Source organism: Dendrobates tinctorius, unplaced genomic scaffold (genome assembly GCF_039654945.1).
Source record: "Dendrobates tinctorius isolate UK_male_01 unplaced genomic scaffold, ASM3965494v1 ptg000177l, whole genome shotgun sequence".
In the NCBI taxonomy this organism is placed as follows: domain Eukaryota; kingdom Metazoa; phylum Chordata; class Amphibia; order Anura; family Dendrobatidae; genus Dendrobates; species Dendrobates tinctorius.
This window is the reverse complement of record NW_027361844.1, coordinates 4,255,483-4,279,667: the sequence shown is the minus strand read 5'-3', so window position 1 is coordinate 4,279,667 and position 24,185 is coordinate 4,255,483. Positions and strand designations below refer to the sequence as shown.

The window sequence follows — 24,185 nt, the reverse complement described above, 5'->3', positions numbered from 1 at the left end:
TAAAATACCATGATATATTTGAAAAGTTTTTGCTAGGAACAACTAAAAGGGGTTATCTCATGATGTTAAAAGAAATCTGTCATTAAATATTTCCTACTCCATCTAAGAGCAGCATGATGTACAGACAGATACCCTGATTCCAGAGATGTGTCACTTAATTGGTTGCTTGTTGCAGTTTTGATAAAATCCCTGTTTTATCTACTGCTCATCTACCAGTTCTCTGAATGCGGAGCTCCGTATAACCCCACCCACAGCACTGATTGACAGTTTGAACGCTTTCTGTGTACACTGTTCATAAAATAATTACAATGCAACTTTGCACTATATTTATTCATTGCTTATGAATTATATGCTTATCCCATTTAGGGTTGTGCAGGTGTTTACCTCCCCTTCCCCTTTTTTGGAGGTTAATTTTTTGTCCTGTTTTTTAATTTTGTTCCTACTATTTTTAAATTTTTTTCAATAAATACATTAATTTTAATATTACTTTGTCTCTTCACTTCATATCTCTTATGGGTCCTTCCATGGGTGATTATGTGTACTATATAAATTGAAGTGACTACGGTCGGTGTTACAATAAGGACGATGGGAATAATCTGACACAGAGCGTCTAGAATCTGTGCAGGGTACAATGAAATCTCAAACCTATTAAGGGATTCTAGAGAGAAATGTGCTGCCCAGTGTCAGAAAGCTTAGACTCAGTCACAGGTCAAGGGTCTTGCAACACGATAATGACCCAAAACACACAGCTAAAAGCACCCAAGAATGGCTAAGAGGAAAACATTAGGCTATTCTGAAGTCGCCTTCTATGAGCCCTGACCTAAATCCTATTGAGCATCTTTGGAAAGAGCTGAAACATGCCGTCTGGAAAAGGCAACCTTCAAACACAAGACAACTAGAGTAGCTTGCTCTTGAGGAGTGGGCCAAAATACCTGTTGAGAGGTGCAGAAGTCTCACTGACAGTTACAGGAATCGTTTGATTGCAGTGATTAAATATTAAGTTAGGGGTACCATCATTTCTGTCCACGTCTATTTCATGAGCTTTATTTTTTTTTAATTCTGTGGAAGCATGGTTGAAAAGCAATGTCTGACTTCCATTTGTTCATTTTCATACATTTTTGATTTAATATTACTTGTGTCAGATTCAAGTTATTTCTGTCACCATTGTGGGTTTTTCTGTCATTAAACGAGGGGTACCAACAATTTTGACCACGTGTGTCCAGTGTCCCCTCAAGGAGGACACAACCATACAAACTCCCGCAATAATATAGTCCTCCAAAAATTCTAGAGTATAATTGCTCTATAACAGCAATGAGAGCAAAAAAGATCAAATTAGCTTAGCTTCAAGGGTGGAAGTACCCAGCAGGCATCCCTTATGGGTAAGCACTATTTGCAGCAATTTACATTCATGTAGGCACTTTCTCCAGTTGGACTGCATGCAATGATGGAGGGAGTACTTGAGATAATTATGTATGACACCATAATATTAGCAATTGATTCTTTTTTTGCTTTATAAAATTCTATTTACGAAGGTGTACACACTATTTTGCCCCACTCACTGCATTACATATGTAAGGACACAGTGTGTCATTCAGTCCACTTAAAACCAAATTCAAATTATTGATTACATCGTGTGTCATGTGTTCCTTGCCAGGTTTTTCCACCTTGTCACTCACCTCCCTTCATCAATATATATTGCTTGTTTGCATTATGTCTTTGCATTGTATTAATAAAATTTAGAATTTTTAATTATAATTTGATCTTTTTTGCTCTCATTGCTGTTATAGGGCATCATACTCCAGATTTTTGTAGTACTATATGCTCTCAAATTAAGTAGCAAAACACTGGTGACAGACTCACTTTAAATTGGAAAAATTGCAAAAACAAGCAAAGTTACAATTTACCTCTAACAATTCTTTTCATTCTCGAGAACAGATTACACTTTAGTGCTATTGTTTACTTCTCGTTGCCTAGGTTATTGGCCACCACTGAAGTCTATCAGAGGCGGCTGTTTTTTTAGGCAATAAGCACGTGCCTGCAAGCTCTTTGCTTTAAAGTTTGCAAACACTGTTCTAAACCTGGCCTCACAGGATCCAGTCAGCTTCAGAGACCCTGCGCTGCACCGATGCTGCAGATGCTATACTACCTCTGTTTGAATCATGAGAGAGCGCACAGTTCTGTGCAGCAGTGAGATCATGCAGTAGTCCGAATCACCAATCTTTCTAGAACATCGCCTACAAGAAAGCAGGAAGCTGGGAGACAGAATTCAATGCGTTCCTGAACACTAAAGATGATCGCACCCATATAAAATGTGAGTACTCAAGACGAAAACAGGTTATGACTAGTAATGGGCAAACCCAAACAGTAAAGTATTCAACAGCTGGCGCCTGTGCAATAAATAAATTAGGTGGAGTCTCTTCTATTTTTGATAACCAGTGCAGGCAAAACTGACAGATGCAGGCTGAAACTCCCAGCTGTCAGCTTTATCATGGCTGGTAATCAAGTATAGAGCAGCCCATTAATAAATAATTTTAAAAACGATGTGGGGTTACCCCCATTTTTGTCAACCAGCCAAGCTAAAACAGGCAGCTGGGGGCTGGTATTCTAAAACTGCAAGAGGCAACAGATATTGGCCCTCCCCAACCTACAAATAGCAGCTGCCTCAGAAAAAGCGCATCTATTAGATGTGCGAATTCTGGCACTTTGCCCAGCTCTTCCCACTTGCCCTAGTGGCAAGTGGGGTAATAGGTTTGGGATTGAGGTGAGCTGTTTTATGACTGCTGACATCAAGCCCAGGGAGTTAGTAATCGAGATACGGCTATAAGAGACCCTCATTACTAACCCCATAGTTAGACTGTAAAAAAAACACAGCCAGAATAAAATCCTTTAATTGAAATAAAGACACTGACACCTTCATTTGAAATAAAAATCCCTTTAAAGACAAAAAATAATAAAACACAATATTCTTCACCTATCCGACGATAATCCATTAATGCTCATGTCCCACGACGATCTGGATGATTTGGATAGCGGTTACATCAGTGATGCGACCGGAATCCACGCCAGCCGGCTTACAGTGAGAAAGGAGCGTAATTACACTCCTGCAGTACGTAGCGGTAACTAGAGTTGAGCGAATATTTCAATATTCGGTTCGGATTATGATCGCCGTATTTGCAATATTCACCAAACATAGCCTAACGCCACTGGTGCCAGTGGAAGAACAGATGAGCAAATATGTTTGGAAGCAATCATCAAACATAAATTCAGCACGATATGGTACAAATATGGTACATTTGGATTCGGCGATCGTTTTCCGAACATATTCCCTCATCTCTAGTAGTAATGTGAGAAAGCTCACCGGAGTTCATAGTTTATGATCCCTGTTCACCACACTTATGGTACAGTTTGCTGCATGAGAAAGTTCTTTGCTGGTTAGTGAATATAGGGGGACCCCATGTTGTCTTTTTCTTTTTTTTTTTTTGGGGGGGGGGGAGTCTCCCTTATAATAACCAGAAAAGGCTAAGCAAAAAGCTGTGAGCTGATATTAATAGCCTGGGAACCTTTAGGGCTTTTGGCCCGTTCACACGATATTAATATTAGCCCCCAGGCTGTCATTAAAAAAAGTGGAAACCACACATTTTTTTCCATTTATTTATTTATATTAATAAGAAATAAATGAAAAATAAAATGTTGTGGTTTCCCCCTTGATTTTAATAACCAGCTACGGGAAATAATAATAATAATAATAAATTTTATTTTTATAGCGCCGACATATTCCGCAGCACTTTACATTTCAGAGGGGATTTGTACAGACAATAGACATTACAGCATAACAATAATCACATACAGTAGATTATAACAAATAACAAGAGGAGTGAGGGCCCTGCTCGCAAGCTTACAGTCTATGAGGAAAGAGGGAGACACGAAAGGTGGGTGGTAACAGTTGCTCTGATTGTATGGACCAGCCATAATGTTAAGTGTGTAACAGTACAGACACAGAGGGCTAATGGATGCATAAAGCAGAAAGCAGCAGCAAGCTGTCTGCTTTCCTTTGGTTGCTTATCAAAAATGGGTCTTTCCATCCATGCATTTATCCCCCCAAAGTGAAGGAGTGGATGGAGGTGGAGGTGTACGTGGAAAAAAGGGAGGGAGCCAAACATTTTTTTTTTAACATTTTTTTTATTTTTGTTTAAAACAAATAACTTAAACATAAATAACATATTCAACCAAAAAATGTCCCCCTCAAAAAATTGAACCGTAACGCACAGGTCTAAATGGAGGAGGGGTGAAGGTGAATGTGGTGGTGTAAGTGGAAGAGGAGGGGGCCAACAGTTTTTTATTTAAACAAATTACTTAAAATAACAGAAACAAATGCAAAATACAATGTTATCATGGCTGGGTGTGGCTGGTATAATAGTCTAGTTAGCCAAAGGTACGGTCATGTTCTTAGTGATCCACCTCTTGTTCGTTTTTAGGAATGTTATACTCTCCATTTTGTCTGTGATGACACCACCTGCTGTGCTAAAGACTCTCTCGAACCTCACACTTGCTGCATGGCAGGCCAACACCTCCAAGGCATACAGGGCAAGCTCTGGCCATATGTCCAATTTTGACACCCAATAGTTAAATGGGGCAGAGCCATCACTTTGTACATAGATATGTGTGGAAATGCACTCATCTACGATGTTCTGTAAATGCTGCTTCCTGCTGATACAGGCAGTATTACATGTTGGTGCTGTATGATGTGGCGTGGTCATGAAGTGTTGCCACATTACGGCTATGCTAATCCTGTCTTTTGACGTGGTGGCGGTGCCAGAGCTGTGTGAGCGACTTCCTCCTGTGCCTTGTCGTTCCACTGAGCCGCTGCTGTCAGATGGGAAAGCCATCAGTATTTTCTGTACAAGCGTATTCTTGTATTGCCATATTTTTAGATCCTGCTCCACTGACGGAAGCAATGATGGGACTTTGTCCTTGTAGCGGGGATCCAGCAGGGTGGCCACCCAGTAATCTGCACTGGTGAAAATACAGGCAACTCGGTTGTCGTTGCGCAGGCACTGCAGCATGTATTGGCTCATGTGTTTTAGGCTGCCCAGAGGCAACGACAGGCTGTCCTGGGTGGGAGATGAATAGTCTGTGTCCTCACTATCCCCCCGTCCAAATGTAATAAACGTACAGGTGCTGGTATGTCACTACGGAACCGAGACAGATCAAAAGTTAAAGGGTTTTATTTATTACAGGGTGATACTCCTCGCAGGGAGAAAGCAGTGCGGGTTAAACTGGTTTTAAAACAGTATATCAAACAGTCAAAAAGAGTAACAGTTAGAAACAGGTGTTCTTGGAACTTATCAGTCTGCTGAGTACTTGCTTGTAGGGTCGTCTGCTCCCACATCGGCGCCATCAGCAGCGGAACTTGTCATCTCTCTAGTCGCTGTAGGCTCTGCAGTCTCTAAGGATCCACAACAGGGGTCTCGAGGGTTAATGAAGAAAGACAGGGGGAACACAAGGCATTCCGGGTGACCCCTGCTCTGAGTCTATGCTCCAAAACTAAACATTCTCTCCGCAGGAATCAAGGGCTCTGTGTCTCTATAAGTCTATCAACAGGAGTCAGGGGCTCTGTACTAACACCGCAGGTACCGGGGCTACGCACAGGGGTCACTGTCTCTGCACGGGGTTCAGAGCGCACCTCTCCAGTCACTGCAGGCTCTGGTCTCGCGTTCTCACAAGATGCAGTCTCTCTGCACAGTCCCCCTGGATTTGTCCTCTGAACAGGAGTTCTCTCTTCTCCCCTGCGTGCAGCTGCAACCTGCCCTGTCCGCTGTACACGCTGCTCTGAGCTTTGCGCGCTCTCAGGCTGCCCTCCTTTCTGTTCCACTCTCCTCTCAGCAGTCACATGACCCAGCACGTCAAGGGCAGAAAGTCTTCCCCAAGCAAGCCTGCTGTCTGGCCAAGTGGTTCAAGATCAGGAGCGGAGAAGGTAACCCCCCTCTGAGTCTTCTTGTGCTTCACCCCCTTACACAAGCCCCAGGGATGCCATTGGGCTGCTCTGAGAGGCACCCTGCAGTGAACACAGCTGTTGTTCCTCCTCCTCCTCATTATCCAATACTGTTCCATGGTTATATATTTGGGTTGACGACAAACCTGATAAAGTTTCAAGTGTTCCCTGTTCCTCCTGCTCCCCCACTTCGTCATGCATCATTGCTTGTAGTGTTTATTCTAGCAGATAAATAATTGGTATTGTAACACTGATGATTGTGTCATCAGCGCTGGCCATGCTGCTGGAATATTCAAAGCAGCGCAACACTGCGCACACATCCCGCATCAAGGTCCAGTCATTGGTGGTGAAGTGTTTTTGTTCTGCCGAGCAACATACCCATGCGTGCTGTAGCTGAAAGTCTACAATTGCCTGCTGCTGTTCACACACCCTCTCCAGCATATGCAGAGTGTAGAGTTCCATCTTGTTGGTAGATCAAATATCAGGTGGTGAGTAGGAAGAGAATAGTGATGCTGCAATGCAGACAGGCAAGCAGCAGCAGAACGAGAACACTGAAAGTGTATACACACTGCCCGCACTTTCACCAGCAGATCGAACATATCAGGGTAATGCTTGAGAAAATTCTGCACAACCAAATTAAGAACATGTGCCAGACAAGGAATGTGTGTCAGTTTGGCTATGCCCAGAGCTGCTACCGAATTTTGCCCGATAACACACACCACCATGATGGGCTTGAGGTGCAGCGGCACCAACCACTCATTTGTCTTCTCTTTGATCCTAGTCCACAGCTCCTGTGCGGAGTGGGGTCTGTCCCCTGAACAGATGAACTTCAAAACCGCCTGCTGTCGCTTTCCTTTGCCTGAGATCAAGTTGGTGGTGCAAGTGTTACAGTGAATGGATGATGAAGTGGTGGAGGAAGCAGCAACCTGGCCAAAAGTACATCCAGCGATCCTTGGCAGTGGTAGGACATCTGCTAGAACACCTTCTGCCTCTGGCCCAGCTGCCACTACATTGGCCCAGTGGGCAGTTAGGGAGATGTACCGTCCCTGGCAGTGCTTACTTGTCCATGTATCAATCGTTATGTGGACCTTGACACTGATGGCTTTGCGCAGTGCAAACCTGATTTTGTCCACCACATGTGTGTGCAAGGAAGGTATGGCCTGCCTGCAGAAGTAGTAGCGGCTGGGAACAACGTACTGTGTGACAGCCGCTGCCATCAGATTTTTTAAACTGTCTGTCGCCACCAACGGGAATGGAAGTATTTCAAAGGAGAGTCATTTTGAAATTTCGTAATTGAGGAGCATGGCTCGTGGGTGGTTAGGGGAAAATTTAGTCTTTCTCTCCAGGGTATGGCATGACATTGAATTCCTTTCAGATGGTTTGGGTGTGCTCACTTCCTAAGCATGGTGTGCAGTAGCAGCCGACATACTGGCTACGGGCTCATGGCATGGCTTTCCACCAGGTTCCCTCTTGGTCTGTGATGCTGTGGCAGCAAGACGTCCTCCTCTTCCTCCGAACTGACCTCATTACCATGATAGCCTTCGCTTCAAGTGGGGTCTAAGACCTCATTATCCCCTGCATAATCTTCAAATAATTCTGCACCCTTGCCCCCCTTGCTGATGGCAGGCTGCAAAAAGACGCACCAGTTGGTACCTGAGTAGAAAATATATAATTGTAAGGGAAAATACAATGTTAGTAAAATAACTAGTAAGGCTGTATCCGAAAATTTTCATGGTGCTAGTGGTGATCTCGTTGAGGCCACCGTAGTTCATCAGGCCAGCTCACATTGAACTGAGTGTAGGAACTGCAGCTTCTGTGACCGGCGGCAAACTATATGACATCACGGTAGATCACTGAAGCTGCGCTCTCAGCAACTCAATGTCTCCTGGATTTCAGCCTGAACAGTCGCATTATGCCACCGTTTAGCTTCAAATCCAGATGAAGCAAAGATGGATTACGGCGTGGGACAAATAGATTATCTTCTCGTCGGAGAGGTGAGGAATGATTATTTATTATTTTTTGTCTTTTAAAGGGGACATGGCCTTCAATGGATTATCGTCGGACACGTGAGGAATATGATTATTTATTTTTTGTCTTTTACAGAGGACATGGGCATCGATAAATTATAGGCGTAAATGTGAGTATAACTTTCTTTTCGTTTTTTGAATACATGTGTAAAAGTAGATGTTGAATTTTATTTCAAATAAAGGATTTTATTCTTGCTGTGTGGTTATTTCAAAACTTAATATGGGGTTAGTAATGGGGGCGTCTTATAAACACCTCTCCATTACCAACCCTTGGGCTTGTTGTAAGCTAACAATACAACGCTGACATCAACCCCAACCCTATTGCCCCAATTGCCACCGCCAAAGGGCAAGTGTGAAGAGTGAGGCTATGCGCCAGTTTTGACACATCTTATGGATGCAACATTTCTGGGCAGCCAAGGGCTGATGTTGGTAGCCTGGAAGCGGGGAAATATCTCTGGCCCCTTCCCAGGCTATTAACTTAACACCAACCCACAGCTCTCTCTTTAGCCTTTGCTGGTATGAATGTGTGGGGGACCCGATGTCATTTTTTTACTGGGGTCCCCTGGAAAATTCACCAGAAAAGGCTAAGCAAATAGCAGTAAGATGTTATTAATAGCCTGTGAACCATTTAGGATATTGTCCCTTTTCCCAGATTATTAACATCAGCCCACAGCCGTGGGCTTTCCCTCTGCTGGTTATAAAAATTACGAGGGAGCCTACACCATTTTTTTAAATTAATTCTTAATTTTACACAGGAGGTACACAGAGGGTGCTAAATACAATTCACATCATTGTTGCTTGGTCGCACTAATCTCAGAGAAACCAGGAGACAATGATGAGAACTGCCTTCAGCAGCCGGCGCCTGGCAACAGCGCAAACTGTTCCAAAGCGCCAGTATGTGTCACGCTAATGACACACAGTGTGCACGTGTCTGTGTGAAAAACCTGAGATGTGCACACCACTACTGAATACAATGGGTGTGTGTATGTCCGTATTTGGGGTCCTTAAAAAACGGACTACATACCGATATAAAAAACGGACATGTGAAGGGGGCCTGAAAGAGTCTGACAGTAAGATATTTTGGGAACTCCTCACCCCGTGTGTTTGAGTGGTGGCAGGTTAAGTTAAGTGTTAAGTGTTTCAGTGAGAGGAGGCAAATTAACCTTTGCAGGCACAACCCACGTCACGTGCTCAGAAGAGTGTACGTGACAGTACTTGTGTTTCCTCATCGTCTGAAATATCCTGCAGTGGTCCTCCTACGTACTCATCCATAGACTTAAGTTGTAGGGCATCAGTACACTCCGTCTCTTCCACTTGTGGGGCAGGGCCAAGTTGATGGTCCATGAAACCACAGCCTGCGGAGTTCTCAAACAGCAGAAGATACTGCTGCACGATTTGTGGCTCAGACAGCTTGACTGTGTTGCAAAGGGGTGGGGTGGGAGTATGTTCATGGCCCTCAGGTGCCAAACCTGCACTTTCTGCAGGGGTCCAGGTGAAAGACAATGCCAAGAAACCAGAGTCACTTTCAACCATCCAATCTACCACCTTTTCAGAATCTTTTGGCCTCAGCATTACTCAGGACTCTGAAAAGATATGGACTGCCCTTGCCCATGTGTGTACCATAGGAAGGTGTCGCACTTTGGAACGTAGTAGGTGCAGAATGACCAAGTCCTCTCGCAACAGCAGCTCCCTAATAGTAACTAGCAGCACCACGACCATGTGGCTGGTTTGAGGCTCTCATATTTACGTCCATGATACACAACAATGGAAGCCGACTGTGAACCAGAATGGATGGGACGGGCAATATAACACAACACTGGAAGTGCACTGTACACCAGGCTGGAAGGGTGGGGCAGTATATACTGGAAGTGCACTGTGCACCAGGATGGACAAGTCCTACAGTATATACTGGAAGTGCGCTGTGCACAAGGCTGGACGGGCACAATACACAAGGCTGGTTCTTCACTGTGTACCATGCTGTACCAGCAATATTAATTAGGCTGTAAACAGTAGATAGGGGCTGTATACACTAGACTGTACTTACTGCAATTTTTTCTCTTGCCTGACAACGCTGAAAATGGCTGTCTCATGTGCAGCGCCGCTCAATTACAGCTATGCCAATACTTGTCATGGCTGTGATTGAGCAGGACTTGCTCACACTCATAAAGCTTGGTGATTGGCAATTATGTGTCTGCTACTTGTTGTGCAACTGTAAATTAAATTCACACTACAATTTGTCTAGAAAAACAACTAAATAGTAGCCAGCTTGCTCAACTTGCAAATATAAATCCAACAAGTCTGACTCTTTTTGTAGCAGTCACATTTTGTTGCAGCTCATTATTCGACCACAGTGATAATCACAAAGTGATATTGTGATGCAACACTCCAATCTTCATGCCAAACCACAAAAACCCCTGTCTCGCCCTGGCCAAAATAGTTGCTACATGCCATAAAAGTGAGATGGTTGGGGTGCATTTTCATTCTTTTCTTTGCAACAAACCAAGGCATAAATCACCATGAAGCAATGATCTGTAATGATCTAGAATATGTATAGGACATTTTACAGTTGAAGGACCTTCGCTGACATGGTCACAAGGCAATATCTATTCAGGTCGTCAAGCCAGTGGGTGGAATTGCAAAGTAGGATGATGTGAGATGTTCTCCGTGTCTGGGGTTTACATCTATCCTGGGTACCTATTCACTTAGGGCTGGTTTAGGGTATGTACTTATTAAAACGATTTTCAGAAACTAATATAAGTGTCTCTCCATTTATTTTAATCATATAATAGTTCTTCTAACCAGGGGGAAGATGGAAGATACGGCACATCCAAGGTAAATAAAAGTCAATAATTCTTTAATCTGTATCCATTAAAACGACAAACAAAGGAAAGTGCCACGCCAGAAACGCGTCACTTTTAAATCCCTTGTTTGTCATTTTAATGGATGCAGATTAAAGAATTATTCACTTTTATATACCTTGGATGTGCCGCCTCTTCAGTCTTCCCCCTGGTTCGTCATTGCTGTGCTGTACCAGCCTGAGACATGGCACCCTTTGGTCCAATCCTTTTGTCTACATTTGAACAAGCGTGATCAAGCTCCTTCACCCCTCTTTTTTTTTTAAATAGTTTTTCTAATATGGTTTATGTAAAGAGTCCATACCCTTCCCTCTCTAATCTAACAGCTTTTTTTTTATTTTATTTTTTTTTACCCATTTCCATTTTGATGACACTTCGTTTGAGAATCCTTAGTGCAAGCTAGGACACTCAAACAGGAAGTCATCAGGAGACAGAGACTGCGGTCACTGCCACAGCTTCTGTCCCCACACTGAGATGAAACGTCATCAGTGACGCCCATTTCAGGGTGGGCCAGTACCGGCTATTCTGGAGCATGCCTCGGTTGTCAATTCTGACATATGCTCAGTACAAGCTCCCTTCTTACAGTGCAGTATTCTTCTCAGTGCACAGTGGCAGTACGCTCCCTCTTCGGCTCTAATTAGAAGTGACAAGCCGACAATAGAGCACACTTGCACAATGCGAGGAGAGCACGTGGCGAGCAGAAACAAACCCGCCCCCGAAAGTGACATCACTACAGAAAGTAAGAGGGCATGAACTTAACTTTAGTGCTACCTAATGATGTAGCATTTCTAAAAGTCAATATTGACCCTTTAATGTTCCCACTTATACTACTTGTCAGAGGACTCTCAGCTAGCCATATCAGATCTTCTTCTTTGCACTGATGAGGGGTAAACATCCCAAAAAACAAATCTGGAAAAGGAAGCTCTGGTTTGCCTTTTTATCCTGTCATTTGGTATTTAACTTTAGGATTGCCACACCGAATAGTTGGCACTAGAGTTCAAGTCCTCTTTCTCTCTGAAGAGGCTATTTGCATGTTTAAATTCTCAAAGTATCATTGTACGGCCTATAAGTCTCCTTATGCCAGCTTGGAACTCTTGATAAGTATTTTATGTTATACTAACTTCTTGGTTTGGATCTTCATTAAGACTGAGCTCAGACAGTGCTCCTGCATTTACAGTCATGAGATCTGCAGAAAAATAAGAGAATGTTAAAATTTAAACTAAGTTCTGTAATCAGAGTCAGATGTGTCCTTTTCGGTTTCTATATGCACAGATCTGAACCATCTCTTGTGTACAAAGGGTAAGGAAGCGCTGCTTTCTCATCCAGACCCAGTGATCATGTTATCCCTAGTTGTGGGTAAACTGCAAGAGTTTAACCCTTTAGTGACAGAGTCATTTTGCAGCTTAATGACCAGGCCAATTTTTACAATTCTGACCACTTTCACTTTATAAGGTTATAACTCTGGAACGCTTTAACGGATCCCGCTGATTCTGAGAATGTTTTTTTGTGAAATATTGTACTTCATGTTAGAGGTAAAATTTCTTCGATATGACTTGCGTTTTTTTATGAAAAAACGGAAATATGGCGAAAATTTTGAAAATTTAGCAATTTTCAAACTTTACATTTTTATGCCCTTAAATCAGAGAGATATGAAACACAAATTTCTTAAACAAATTTTTTTTGTAAAAAGTTATAAGGGTTAAAAGTTGACCAGAGATTTCTCATTTTTACAACACAATTTACAAAACCATTTTTTTTTTAGGGACCACATCATATTTAAAGTCATTTTGAGGGGTGCACATGACAGAAAATATCCAAAAGTGACACCATTTGAAAAACTAGACCCCTCAAGGTGCTCAAAACCACATTCAAGAAGTTTATTAACCCTTTACATGCTTCACAGGAACTAAAGCAATGTGGAAGGAAAAAATTTACATATAACTTTTTTTGCAAAAAATTTACTTCAGAACCAATTTTTTTTAATTTTTGCAAGTGTTAAAGGAGAAAATAAACCACAAAATTAGTTGAGCAATTTCTCCTGAATACGACGATACCCCATATGTGGGGGTAAACCACTTTTTCAGCGCACGGCAGAGCTCGCAAGAGAAGGAGCGTCGTTTGACTTTTGAAACGCAGAATTGTCTGGAATTGAGATCGGATGCCATGTTGCGTTCGGAGAGCCCCTGATGTTCCTAAACAGTGAAAACCCCCAACAAGTGACCCCATTTTGGAAAGCAGACCCCTTAAGGAACTTATCTAGATGTGTGGTGAGCACTTTGAACCTTCAAGTGCTTCACAGAAGTTTATAATGTAGAGCTGTGAAAATAAAAAAACATTTTTTTTTTTCACAAAAATGATTTTTCGCCCCCAAATTTTTATTTTTACAAGGGTAACAGGAGAAATTATACCCCCATAGTTGTTGTGCGATTTGTCCTGAGTACGCTGATACCCAATATGTGGGGGTAAACCACTGGGTGCACGGCAGAGCCCAGAAGGGAAGGAGCACCGTTTGACTTTTTCAATGCAGAATTGGCTGGAATTTAGATTGAACGCCATGTCGCTTTTGGAGAGCCCCTGATGTGCCTAAACAGTGAAAAAAAACACAAGTGACACCATTTTGGAAACTAGACCCCTTAAGGAACTTATCTAGATGTGTGGTGAGCACTTTGAACCCCCAAGTGCTTCACAGAAGTTTATAACGCAGAGCAGTGAAAATAAAAAAAAAAATCACTTTTTTTTCGTCAAAAATGATTTTTTAGCCCACTATGTTTTATTTTCTCAAGGGTAACAGGAGAAACTGGACATAAAAGTTTTTGTGCAATTTGTCCTGAGTACACCGATACCCCATATGTGGGGGGGGACCACTGTTTAGACGCATGGGAGAGCTTGGAAGGGAAGGAGCGCCATTTTGGAATGCAGACTTTGATGGAATGTTCTGCGAGCGTCATGTTGCGTTTGCAGAGCTACTGATGTGCCTAAACAGTATAAACCCCCCACAAGTGACCCCATTTTTGAAACTAGACCCCTGAAGGAGCTTATCTAGATATGTGCTGAGCACTTTGAACCCCCAAGTGCTTCACAGACGTTTGTAGACGCAGAGCCGTGAAAATTAAAAATCATTTTTCGTCAAAAATGATTTTTTTAGCCCGCTATTTTTTATTTTCCTAAGGGTAACAGGAGAAATTGGACCACAAAAGTTGTTGTACAATTTGTCCTGAGTACGCTGATACCCCATATGTAGGGGAGAAGCACTGTTTGGGCGCATGGGAGAGCTCGGAAGGGAAGGGGCGCCATTTTGGAATGCAGACTTTGATGGAATGTTCTGCAGGCGTCATGTTGTGTTTGCAGAGCCCCTGATGTGCCTAAACAGTATAAACCCCCAACAAGTGACCCCATTTTGGAAACTAGACCCCGCAAGGAGCTTATCTAGATGTGTGGTGAGCACCCCCAAGTTCTTCATAGAAGTTTATAACGCAGAGTCGTGAAAATAAAAAATCTTTTTTTTCCACAAAAGTGATTTTTTTAGCCCCAAATTTTTTTATTTTCCCAAGGGTACCAGGAGAAATGAGACCCCCAAAGTTTGTAAATAGTGGGAACACCTCAGTTCTTGCTCCAACTAACCCCAACACACCCCTAATCCTAATCACAACCCTAACCCTAATCCCTAACCTGAACCCTAATCCTAATTCTAACCCTAGCCCTAACCGTAATTCCAACCCTAACCCTAATTCCAACACTAATCCTAATTCTGACCCTAACCCTAATTCCAACCCTAAACCTAGCCCTAACCCTAATGGAAAAATGAAAAAAAAAAAAAAATTTTTCTTTATTTCATTATGTTTGCCTAACTAAGGGGGTGATAAACGGGGGGAGGAGGTTATTTACTATTTTTTTTATTTTGATCACTGATAGTTTATCACAGTGATCAAAATGAATGAATGGAATCTACCAGCCGGAGCCTGTAGATTCATGGCGGTCACACTTCCGGATCCAAGATGGCGGCGCCCACTGGAGGAGGCAGGAGGGACCCAGGACCACCGGAAGGGGATCCAGGAGCACCGTGACGTACCGGGGGGGGGGGGGGGTGGATCGGGGACCCTATTTCTCTCTGCTCTGATGTGTGATCACATCAGAGCAGAGAGAAATTAAATGCAAAAATGCGGCTTTTTTTTTTTGCGATCGTCGTTATAGGGTTAATAAAGGCGACCAAATTCATGTTCTCTGGGGTCTCGGCTACCCCCGGAAGCCGAGACCCCGGAGAAAATCCGACGCTGGGGGGGCGCTATTTACTTTCTCCACAGCGCCGTGAATTAACGGTGCTGTGGTTTAAGTACCCTTAACAACTGCCGTTAAAAGGCGTATTGGCGGTTGTTAAGGGGTTAAAGGTCTTAGGAGACACCCCGAGCTCTGTAACGCAGCCAGGAAACTAAAATTCTCCTCTAACTGGGGATAATATGCCAGCCCTAATTACAGGAGAAATTAGCAATAAAAGAATGTGTTAACATGTAAAAATGCCCCGTAAAGAAGTTTTAAGACTTTCTGGGTGGCATAGCGTATAAAATAAATGAAAATAAATAAATTAATTAATAAAATGAAAAAGAACCTAGAATAAAAACATGCAATATATCAATAAAACAAAACAAAACTAAAAAAAGAGACATTTCCAGCTCCTATTTTTCATTATATTTTCCCCTACTGTCAGTAGAAAAAAAAAATATAAAAACAACAACATAAAAATGAAGCTCCATGTGTTGCGGAATGAAGAGGCAAAAATTATTTAAATAGAATGAAAAAAAGCGTTAGGGCCCTTAAAATTACATGTACGATAAAACAAAAAAAAATGCTTTGTAAGGAAGGAGGGGAAAATGGCCAAGTCATGAATGAGTTAATAAAGATCGCATGTAACATAAAATATACACAAAACCAAACAATTTATTACTCATTTTTATATATCTCTTTTAACAACAAATTATCCAGAACTTTTTTGCAAGAGATAGTTACGACTTATTAAAAGAGTACCCGTCACTCGCCATTAACATGTTATTGTTTTACCTGGGCCAAATACCACTGTTCTCCTAAAGCTGGTGTTGTATTGAAACGTTCCCGCACCTCACTGTTCCTGATATATGGACCACTCTGTATGTAAATCTAGTCTTGTTAGTCAAGAGGGTGTGATTCTCGGCTCTTCTGCATGGGGATTTTCATGAGGAAGAAACAGGGGGCCATATATCAGAAAAGGAGGAGCAGGTGGAAGCAAAACACAATGTCAGGATTCACGAGAAGAGCAGCCTTTATAGCAGGTGAAAAACACACATCCAAGGCTAGGGACAGATTCGCTAACATCCTTATTGCTTGAATATAATCTTTTATCGCTTGAAAGTCAATGAGGATCCTGAATGGTGTAAGATTATTCTAGTCATATTTTAGGTTAGAAAAATTAGAAATATACACAACACTAGATAAACTAATTGTTATGTACCCAGTGAGGTTTTTTCCTGCTTTTAGTCTATATATGCTTTGTTATTACTGTGAAGAAATAGGTAATGCATTACCTTTTTCACCGCCTGGTTCTGATATATTTTGAAAAAGTTCTTGTATACTCTCCATGCCTCTACCTAAAATAAAAATTGTGTAAGTGAACATAGTGCAATTGCAGCCAGCATTCTATTACTAGGTTCAGATTAAACAACAGTTGTGACTTTTGTCAGATGTACTGTATACAAGACATCCAGTTATACTGTACAGTACCCAAAGGCCCCAATAAGCAAACACGTTAAAGTGGGTCCTCCTAACATATGTTTGGCTGGTTTACACCTGGATACCTTTACAGTGAATGTGTCAGCACAAAATGATTGTCAAAACTAAGCAAGTAGTTATATGGAAAGGCTCTTTAAAGGGTTGATATTTATATTTCTGGATTGCTTTTTCCAATAGGTAGCAATAGAGTTCCTGTTCTGCTCCTCCCTGAAGAGGCTATTTACACATTTAAATCCCCAGGGTAGTACTGTCACTGTGTGGCCTATAAGTCTCCTTACTCCAACTTACCAATCTCCACAAGGAGAAACTTTAATAAATCACCTATCATAGTCCTCTCACCCAGCCATCCAGTTCTCCTACTTTGCACTGATGAGAGAAATACATCCCAAAGTATAAAGGGGAAATAGGACGCACCACTACAACAAAAGTAATGGGAGGTGCAACAACAGTAGCAATTTGAAGAATAATGAATAGAGGAGAGAAAGCGCTACCGGAATTATGCACACTACACCGTAATATATAAACACAGCTTTTATTGGTACACAAAATGAAAAGTGCAAATTAAAACAGTTTAAAACAGGGACTCCAAGATAGGTACCTGCCAGAGCATGGAGCGAATTTTTTTTTTAATACATATATATATCCAAACATAATAAATATCAGCAAACTGGAAAAAGATCTACCCAAATACAATACAAAATCATGGTAAGTCTAAACAACTAATATTAGGAAGGTCAGAGGGTTAAATGCAATAATCAATGAAAAGACCTAAGCAGTTCACAATTAATGACCCACAGCAAAAAAAGAAATGGGCCACTTTTCGGGGCTCCTCCGTGGGTCTTGCCGTCTCATTCATGCATGGATGGATTTCTTCTTGGTAAACCGTTTTTGCTGCATCATGCTGCATGCCTGTTTTTTGGGGGGTTGAGGTGCATTATTATGTGTACCTCATTTACTTGGGCATATCTTTCCCAGCCCGTTTGACCTCTTCTTGATCCTATTGCAGCTCCCTTTTCTTAGACCTTTTAGGTCTTCATGCATAATTCATTTCTTTTTTTGCTGTGGGTCATTAATTGTGAACTGCTTAGGTCTTTTCATTGATTATTGCATTTAACCCTCTGACCTTCCTAATATTAGTTGCTTAGGCTGACCATGATTTTGTATTGTATTTGGGTATATCTATTTCCAGCTTGGTGATATTTATTATGTTTGGATATATATATATATATATTAAAAAAAAATTCTCTCCATGCTCTGGCAGGTACTTACCTTGGAGTCCCTGTTTTAAACTATTTTTAATTTGTACTTTTCATTTTGTGTACCAATAAAAGCTGTGTTTACTTTATTCTGTTGTATTAAGGTGTAGTGTGCATATTCCGGTAGCGCTTTCTCTCCTCTATTCAGAAATACATCCCGAAACACATGTCCGCCTGCTTCCGCACGTCTTCCGTTTAGGTCCGCCTACTTCTGCATGCGTCCTGCGTACCTATCTTTAACATTGGGTACGCAGGACATGCGGATGTATGCGGATACGTTGTTTTGACATGCCCGCTGACCGCACGGGAACGCAACTACTTGCGTTTTGCGCAGACGGCGGGTGCGTCAAAACGACGCATCTGCATACATCCGCATGTCCTGCGTACCCAATGTTAAAGATAGGTATGTAGGATGCATGCAGAAGTAGGCGGACCTAAACGGAGAAAGTGCAGAAGTGGGTGGAGCTTCAGGGAGGAAGTACGCAGCCCTCCGCAGAGCTCCAATACGCTAATGTGAACCTAGCCTAACTGACCAATCAGCTATTTGTTTGGTGATAGGTGGTTGTTTAATAACCTGTTTAAACAGGCAGATCTCATGTCACACACTGAAAGATGTTCCTTGAACTTTCTACAGTCATATGTTAAAGTTTGGGCACCCCTATTAATGTTAACCTTTTTTCTTTATAACAATTTTGGTTTGTGCAACAGCTATTCCAGTTTCATATATCTAATAACTGATGGACTCAGTTATATTTCTGGATTCAAATGAGGTTTATTGTACTAACAGAAAATGTGCAATCTGCATTTTAACAAAATTTGACCGGTGCAAAAGTATGGGCACCTCAACATGAAAGTGACATTAATATTTCGTAGATCCTCCTTTTGCAAAAATAACAGCCTCTAGTCGTTTCCTATAGCTATTAATGAGTTCCTGGATCCTGGATGAAGGTATTTGTGACCATTCCTGTTTACAAAACAATTCCAGTTCAGTTAAGTTTGATGGTGGCCGAGCATGGACAGCCCGCTTCAAATCATCCCATAGATGTTCAATGATATTCAGGTCTGGGGACTGGGATGGCCATTCCAGAACATTGTAATTGTTCCTCTGCATGAATGCCTGAGTAGATTTGGAGCGGTGTTTTGGATCATTGTCTTGCTGAAATATCCATCCCCTGCGTAATTTCAACTTCTTCACTGATTCTTGCACATTATTGTCAAGAATCTGCTGATACCGACATTAACAAGATTCCCGGTGCCGGCATTGGCCACACAGCCCCAAAGCATGAGGGAACCTCCACCAAATTTTACTGTGGGTAGCAAGTGTTTTTCTTGGAATGCTGTTTTTTAGCCTCCATGCATAACGCCTTTTTGTATGACCAAACAACTCAATCTTTGTTTCATCAGTCCACAGGACCTTCTTCCAAAATGTAACTGGCTTGTCCAAATGTGCTTTTGCATACCTCAGACGACTCTGTTTGTGGCGTGCTTGCAGAAACGTCTTTTTTCGCATCACTCTCCCATACTCTCCTTGTGCAAAGTGCACTGTATTGTTGACCGATGCACAGTGACACCATCTGCAGCAAGATGATGCTGCAGGTCTTTGGAGGTGGTCTGTGGATTGTCCTTGACTGTTCTCACCATTCTTCTTCTCTGCCTTTCTGATATTTTTCTTGGCCTGCCACTTCTGGGCTTAACAAGAACTGTACCTGTGTTCTTCCATTTCCATACTATGTTCCTCTCAGTGGAAACTGACAGGTTAAATCTCTGAGACAACTTTTTGTATCCTTCCTCTGAAAAGCTATGTTGAATAATCTTTGTTTTCATATCATTTGAGAGTTGTTTTGAGGAGCCCATGATGCCACTCTTCATAGGAGAATCAAATAGGAGAACTACTTGCAAGTGGCCACTTTAAATACCTTTTCTCATGATTTGGTACACCTGGCTATGAAGTTCAAAGCTCAATGAGGTTACAAAACCAATTTAGTGCTTCAGGAAGTCAGTAAAAAGTAGTTAGGAGTGTTCAAATCAAGAAAATGATAAGGGTGCCCATATTTTTGCACCGGTCAAATTTTGTTTAAATGCAGATTGCACATTTTCTGTTAGTACAATAAACCTCATTTGAATCCAGAAATATAACTGAGTCCATCAGTTATTAGATATATGAAACTGGAATAGCTGTTGCAAAAACCAAAATTGTTATAAAGAAAAAAGGTTAACATTAATAGGGGTGCCCAAACTTTAACATACGACTGTATGTAGATAGGCCGCCATTGTTCTTGGAAGCACAGGTCCTGTCTACACAGCAAATGTGGTGGCGAGAACAATGATCTTTTAAGAAAACCAAAAGATCATTTCACCTGATGAACAAGCTTTGCACTTGTTCATCAGGTTACTTTGCAACCACACGATTATCGGGAAACAAACGTTTCTGGAAACACGCATTCCCGATAATCATGCAGTGTAATTGCACCTTTGCCTGCCATCCTATGTAATACCACCAATAACATAGTGATAGCTAATTAAGTAAAGATAATGTAGTAGATGTTATCGGTAGTCCTATATAACACCTCAGATAACATTCAGGTAACACAGTGATAATTCTGAGTACAGCTGAAAAAATTATTGTTGCCATAAATCAAAGGAATCAAAGGAATGGCTATTGGATAGCTACCAATAATAAAACTTATATAATTTATTTATGTAAATCAAAATACTTTTAAATGTGGTAGAAATAGAAAAATAAAAAAAATTATTACATACTTTATGCACTATTTAATCACTCAGCCACCCCTCTAAACCTTACGTGATGCCATGTAACACTATACCAGTACCAACCTCAAAAGTTGTGAGTACCACACAATTGTATCAATGAAAACGACTTGCTTTCAGTGCAAAAGTTGTCTTCACTTAGCTTAAACAGATTGTTCATTATTGCATTTGTGCCCGTTTCTTGTTGTTTTTCACCTTGTTTTGTTTGCACCAAATTCATCTTTTTATTTGCACCATTTTTAAGCCCATTTTGTTTTTGGTTTTCCACTTTGGTTGAGCTTTAGGGTTTCCAGATGTTTTCATCTTATTCACTACTTGCAACCTTTCAAAAAGTCACAACATTTTGTTGCAAATGTAATCTAGTGACCTCCCCCCTCCCCCTCATATACCCCCGTTGCATAGCTGAGAAGGACAGAGTTAAATCCCAGCTCTACAGTATTTGATTAGAAGCACCTACATGGTTTCTCTAAGGAGCAGGAAGTAGATAAATTGTGGAACCAGTCAAGTTGGGAACTGGAGCTGAGATACATTCTGGGGTCTCTATCTGAATGGAGTGACTGGGAATTCAGTCAGTCTGCTAAATGAATCATAGCCGAGTGTGCTAGAGTTGGTGAATGTTCAGCCAAAATGAGAGCTGTAGCTGGGAGAGAGACATGCCAGGGTCCTTCTCTGAATGGAATCACTGAGAAGTCGGACAGTCTGCTGGATGCAGCAGAGGCAAGAATTAATCTCTGAGAAGTCTTTACAGGCCATGTGCAGAGAACCGCAAGTATCAGTGGTTGCAATGGACAATAGCCGTTTTGAAAATAGGAGAAAATGATCCTTGTTTCTCCAGGGAGCCACCGGCTTTTAGTCATACAGGTGTGACGTGCTGCAAAGCTGGCTGTCAGTCAATGTTCCAGGGCCTCTTTATAGCCGCAGTGAGTGGTGACTGTAGCCTTGGCAGTATGCTATGGTGGCTCCCAAGAGGAATAAAGAGCATTTTCTTGTATTTTCATTATTGCTGATGGGCATCTTCCTAAGGCTATTAGACTTCAGATTAACTCTATATTTGCAAGTTAATAGCGTTAACTGACCTGACAAGTTCCTTTTGCGCTTGTCTTAGCAAACAATCAGTGGAAAATGGAGACCTATATAAATCCCAAGCAAACCGTTACCAAAGACTCACCTTCAACTTCATCTTGATGATCCTGTATTCAAAGAAAAACATATAATAAAGAAGCTTTATAAAAAAAGACAAACTGTGCAATTTATATTATGTTAAGATATATTTAACTTTCTTTTTTTTAATTCTGTCCAGCAGGGAAAACTCTGAAATTTTGCAAATCACTTCATTAGGGGAGTTGTCTTAAATCCTTCAGTGCTTTAAAGAGAACCTGTCTCCACTCTTGTTACCGTTCCCTTTATCTGAGGGTGTCAGCAGTGATCAGACACCGAGACATTATGTAGGGACACAACACTAACTGGTGACATACAGTTATTACATTTTTAGGAGGAAAAAACAGAAGAGTGGTACCCAGCAGGTTCTAACTAAAGGCCCCGTTACATTTATCGATGCACCAGCGATCCCGACAACGATACGACCCGGTCAGGATCGCTGGTGCATCGCTAAATGGTCGCTATTGAGCTGCCACACAGGCAGATCTCACAGCGATGTAGCGACGCAGCAGCGGTCGTTACTTACCTTTCAGACGCGGCGATCCTGACGTCCTCCCGCCCGTGTCCACGCGTCGCTGCCAGCAGGAAGCGCCCGACGAGAAATGGACGTGGACGATCTCGCGTGATCAGCGACAGACAGCGGGGGAGCCGGTCGGAGGTAAGTATCACACATAGCGATATCGCTGCTGCGTCATAAAATCGGTGACGCTTTAGCGATATCGCTATGTGTAAAGGCCCCTTAAGAGTTATGCCATTTACAGTGGGGAAAAAAAAGTATTTAGTCAGCCACCAACTGTGCAAGTTCTCCCACTTAAAAAAATGAGAGAGGCCTGTAATTGACATCACAGGTAGACCACAACTATGAGAGTCAAAATGAGAAAACAAATCCAGAAAATCACCTTGTCTGATCTGGCAAGATTTATTTTGCAAATTATGTTGGAAAGTATTTGGTCACCTAAAAACATGCAAGAGTTCTGTCTTATGTAACTTCTTCTTTAAGAGGCTCCTCTGTCCTCCACTAATTACCTGTAGTAATGGCACCTGTTTGAACTTGTTATCAGTATAAAAGACACCTGTCCACAACCTCAAACAGTCACACTCCAAACTACACTATGGTGAAGCCCAAAGAGCTGTCAAAGGACACCAGAAACAAAATTATAGCCCTGCACCAGGCTGGGAAGACTGAATCTGTATTAGGCAAGCAGCTTGGTGTGATGAAATCAACTGTGAGAGCAATAATAAGAAAATGGAAGAAACACAAGACTACTGATAATCTCCCTCAATCTGGGGCTCCATGCAAGATCTTACCCCATGGGGTCAAAATGATCACAAGAACGGTGAGCAAAAATCCCAGAAACACACAGGGGGACCTAATGAATGACCTGCAAAGAGCTAGGAACACCGTAACAAAGACTACCATCAGTAACACACTACACCGCCAGGGACTCAGATCCTGCAGTGCCAGGCGTGTCCCCCTGTTTAAGCCAGTACATGTCCGGGCCCATCTGAAGAGTATTTGGATTATCCAGAAGAGTATTGGAAGAATGTCATATGGTCTGATGAAACCAAAGTAGAACTGTTTGGTAGAAAAAAAACTTGTTGTGCTTGGAGGAGACCGAATGCTGAGTTGCATGCAAAGAACACCATACCTACTGTGAAGCATGGGGGTGGCAACATCATGCTTTGGGGCTGTTTCTCTGCAAAGGGACCAGGACGACTGATCCGTGTACATGAAAGAATGAATGGGGCCATGTATCGTGAGATTTTCAGTGCAAACCTCCTTCCATCAGCAAGGGCATTGAAGATGAAATGTGGATGGGTCTTTCAGCATAATGACCCCAAGTACACCACCAGGGCAACAAAGGAGTGGCTTCGTAAGAAGTAAAAGAAGGTCCTGGAGTGGCCTAACCAGCCTCCAGATCTCAACTCCATAGAAAACCTTTGGAGGGATTTGAAAGTCCGTGTTGCCCAGCAACAGACCCAAAACATCACTGCTCTAGAGGAGATCTGCAAGGAGGAAAGGGCCAACATACCACCAACAGTGTGTGCCAACCTTGCGAAGACTTAGAGAAAACATTTTACCTGTGTCATTGCCAATAAAGAATATATAGCAAAATATTGAGATGAACTTTTGTTAATGACCAAATACTTATTTTCCACCATAATTTGAAAAATAAATCTTACCAAATCAGACAAAGTGATTTTCTGGATTTGTTTTCTCATTTTGACTCTCATAGTTGTGGTCTACCTATAATGTCAATTACAGGCTTCTCACATCTTTTTAAGTGGGAGAATTTGCACAATTGGTGACTGACTAAATACTTTTTTTTCCCAACGTATTTACATAGTCTGATGTAACCTAATGTTCAGA

The 24,185-nt window shown here is 41.9% G+C and overlaps 1 protein-coding gene across 3 annotated transcripts in view; it reads right to left on the bottom strand.

The window, feature by feature from the left end:
* The window catches only part of CASP10 (caspase 10), a 121,886-nt gene that overhangs the window by 12,895 nt on the left and 84,806 nt on the right, over positions 1 to 24,185 (bottom strand). For all 3 annotated transcript variants that reach the window (XM_073551480.1, XM_073551481.1, XM_073551479.1), the window contains exons 6-8: positions 21,825 to 21,846; positions 16,427 to 16,489; positions 11,996 to 12,060 (exon numbers count right to left, since the gene is read on the bottom strand). In XM_073551480.1, coding sequence (XP_073407581.1) covers positions 11,996 to 12,060; positions 16,427 to 16,489; positions 21,825 to 21,846 — 150 coding nt within the window. The remainder of the gene's footprint in view (positions 1 to 11,995; positions 12,061 to 16,426; positions 16,490 to 21,824; positions 21,847 to 24,185) is intronic.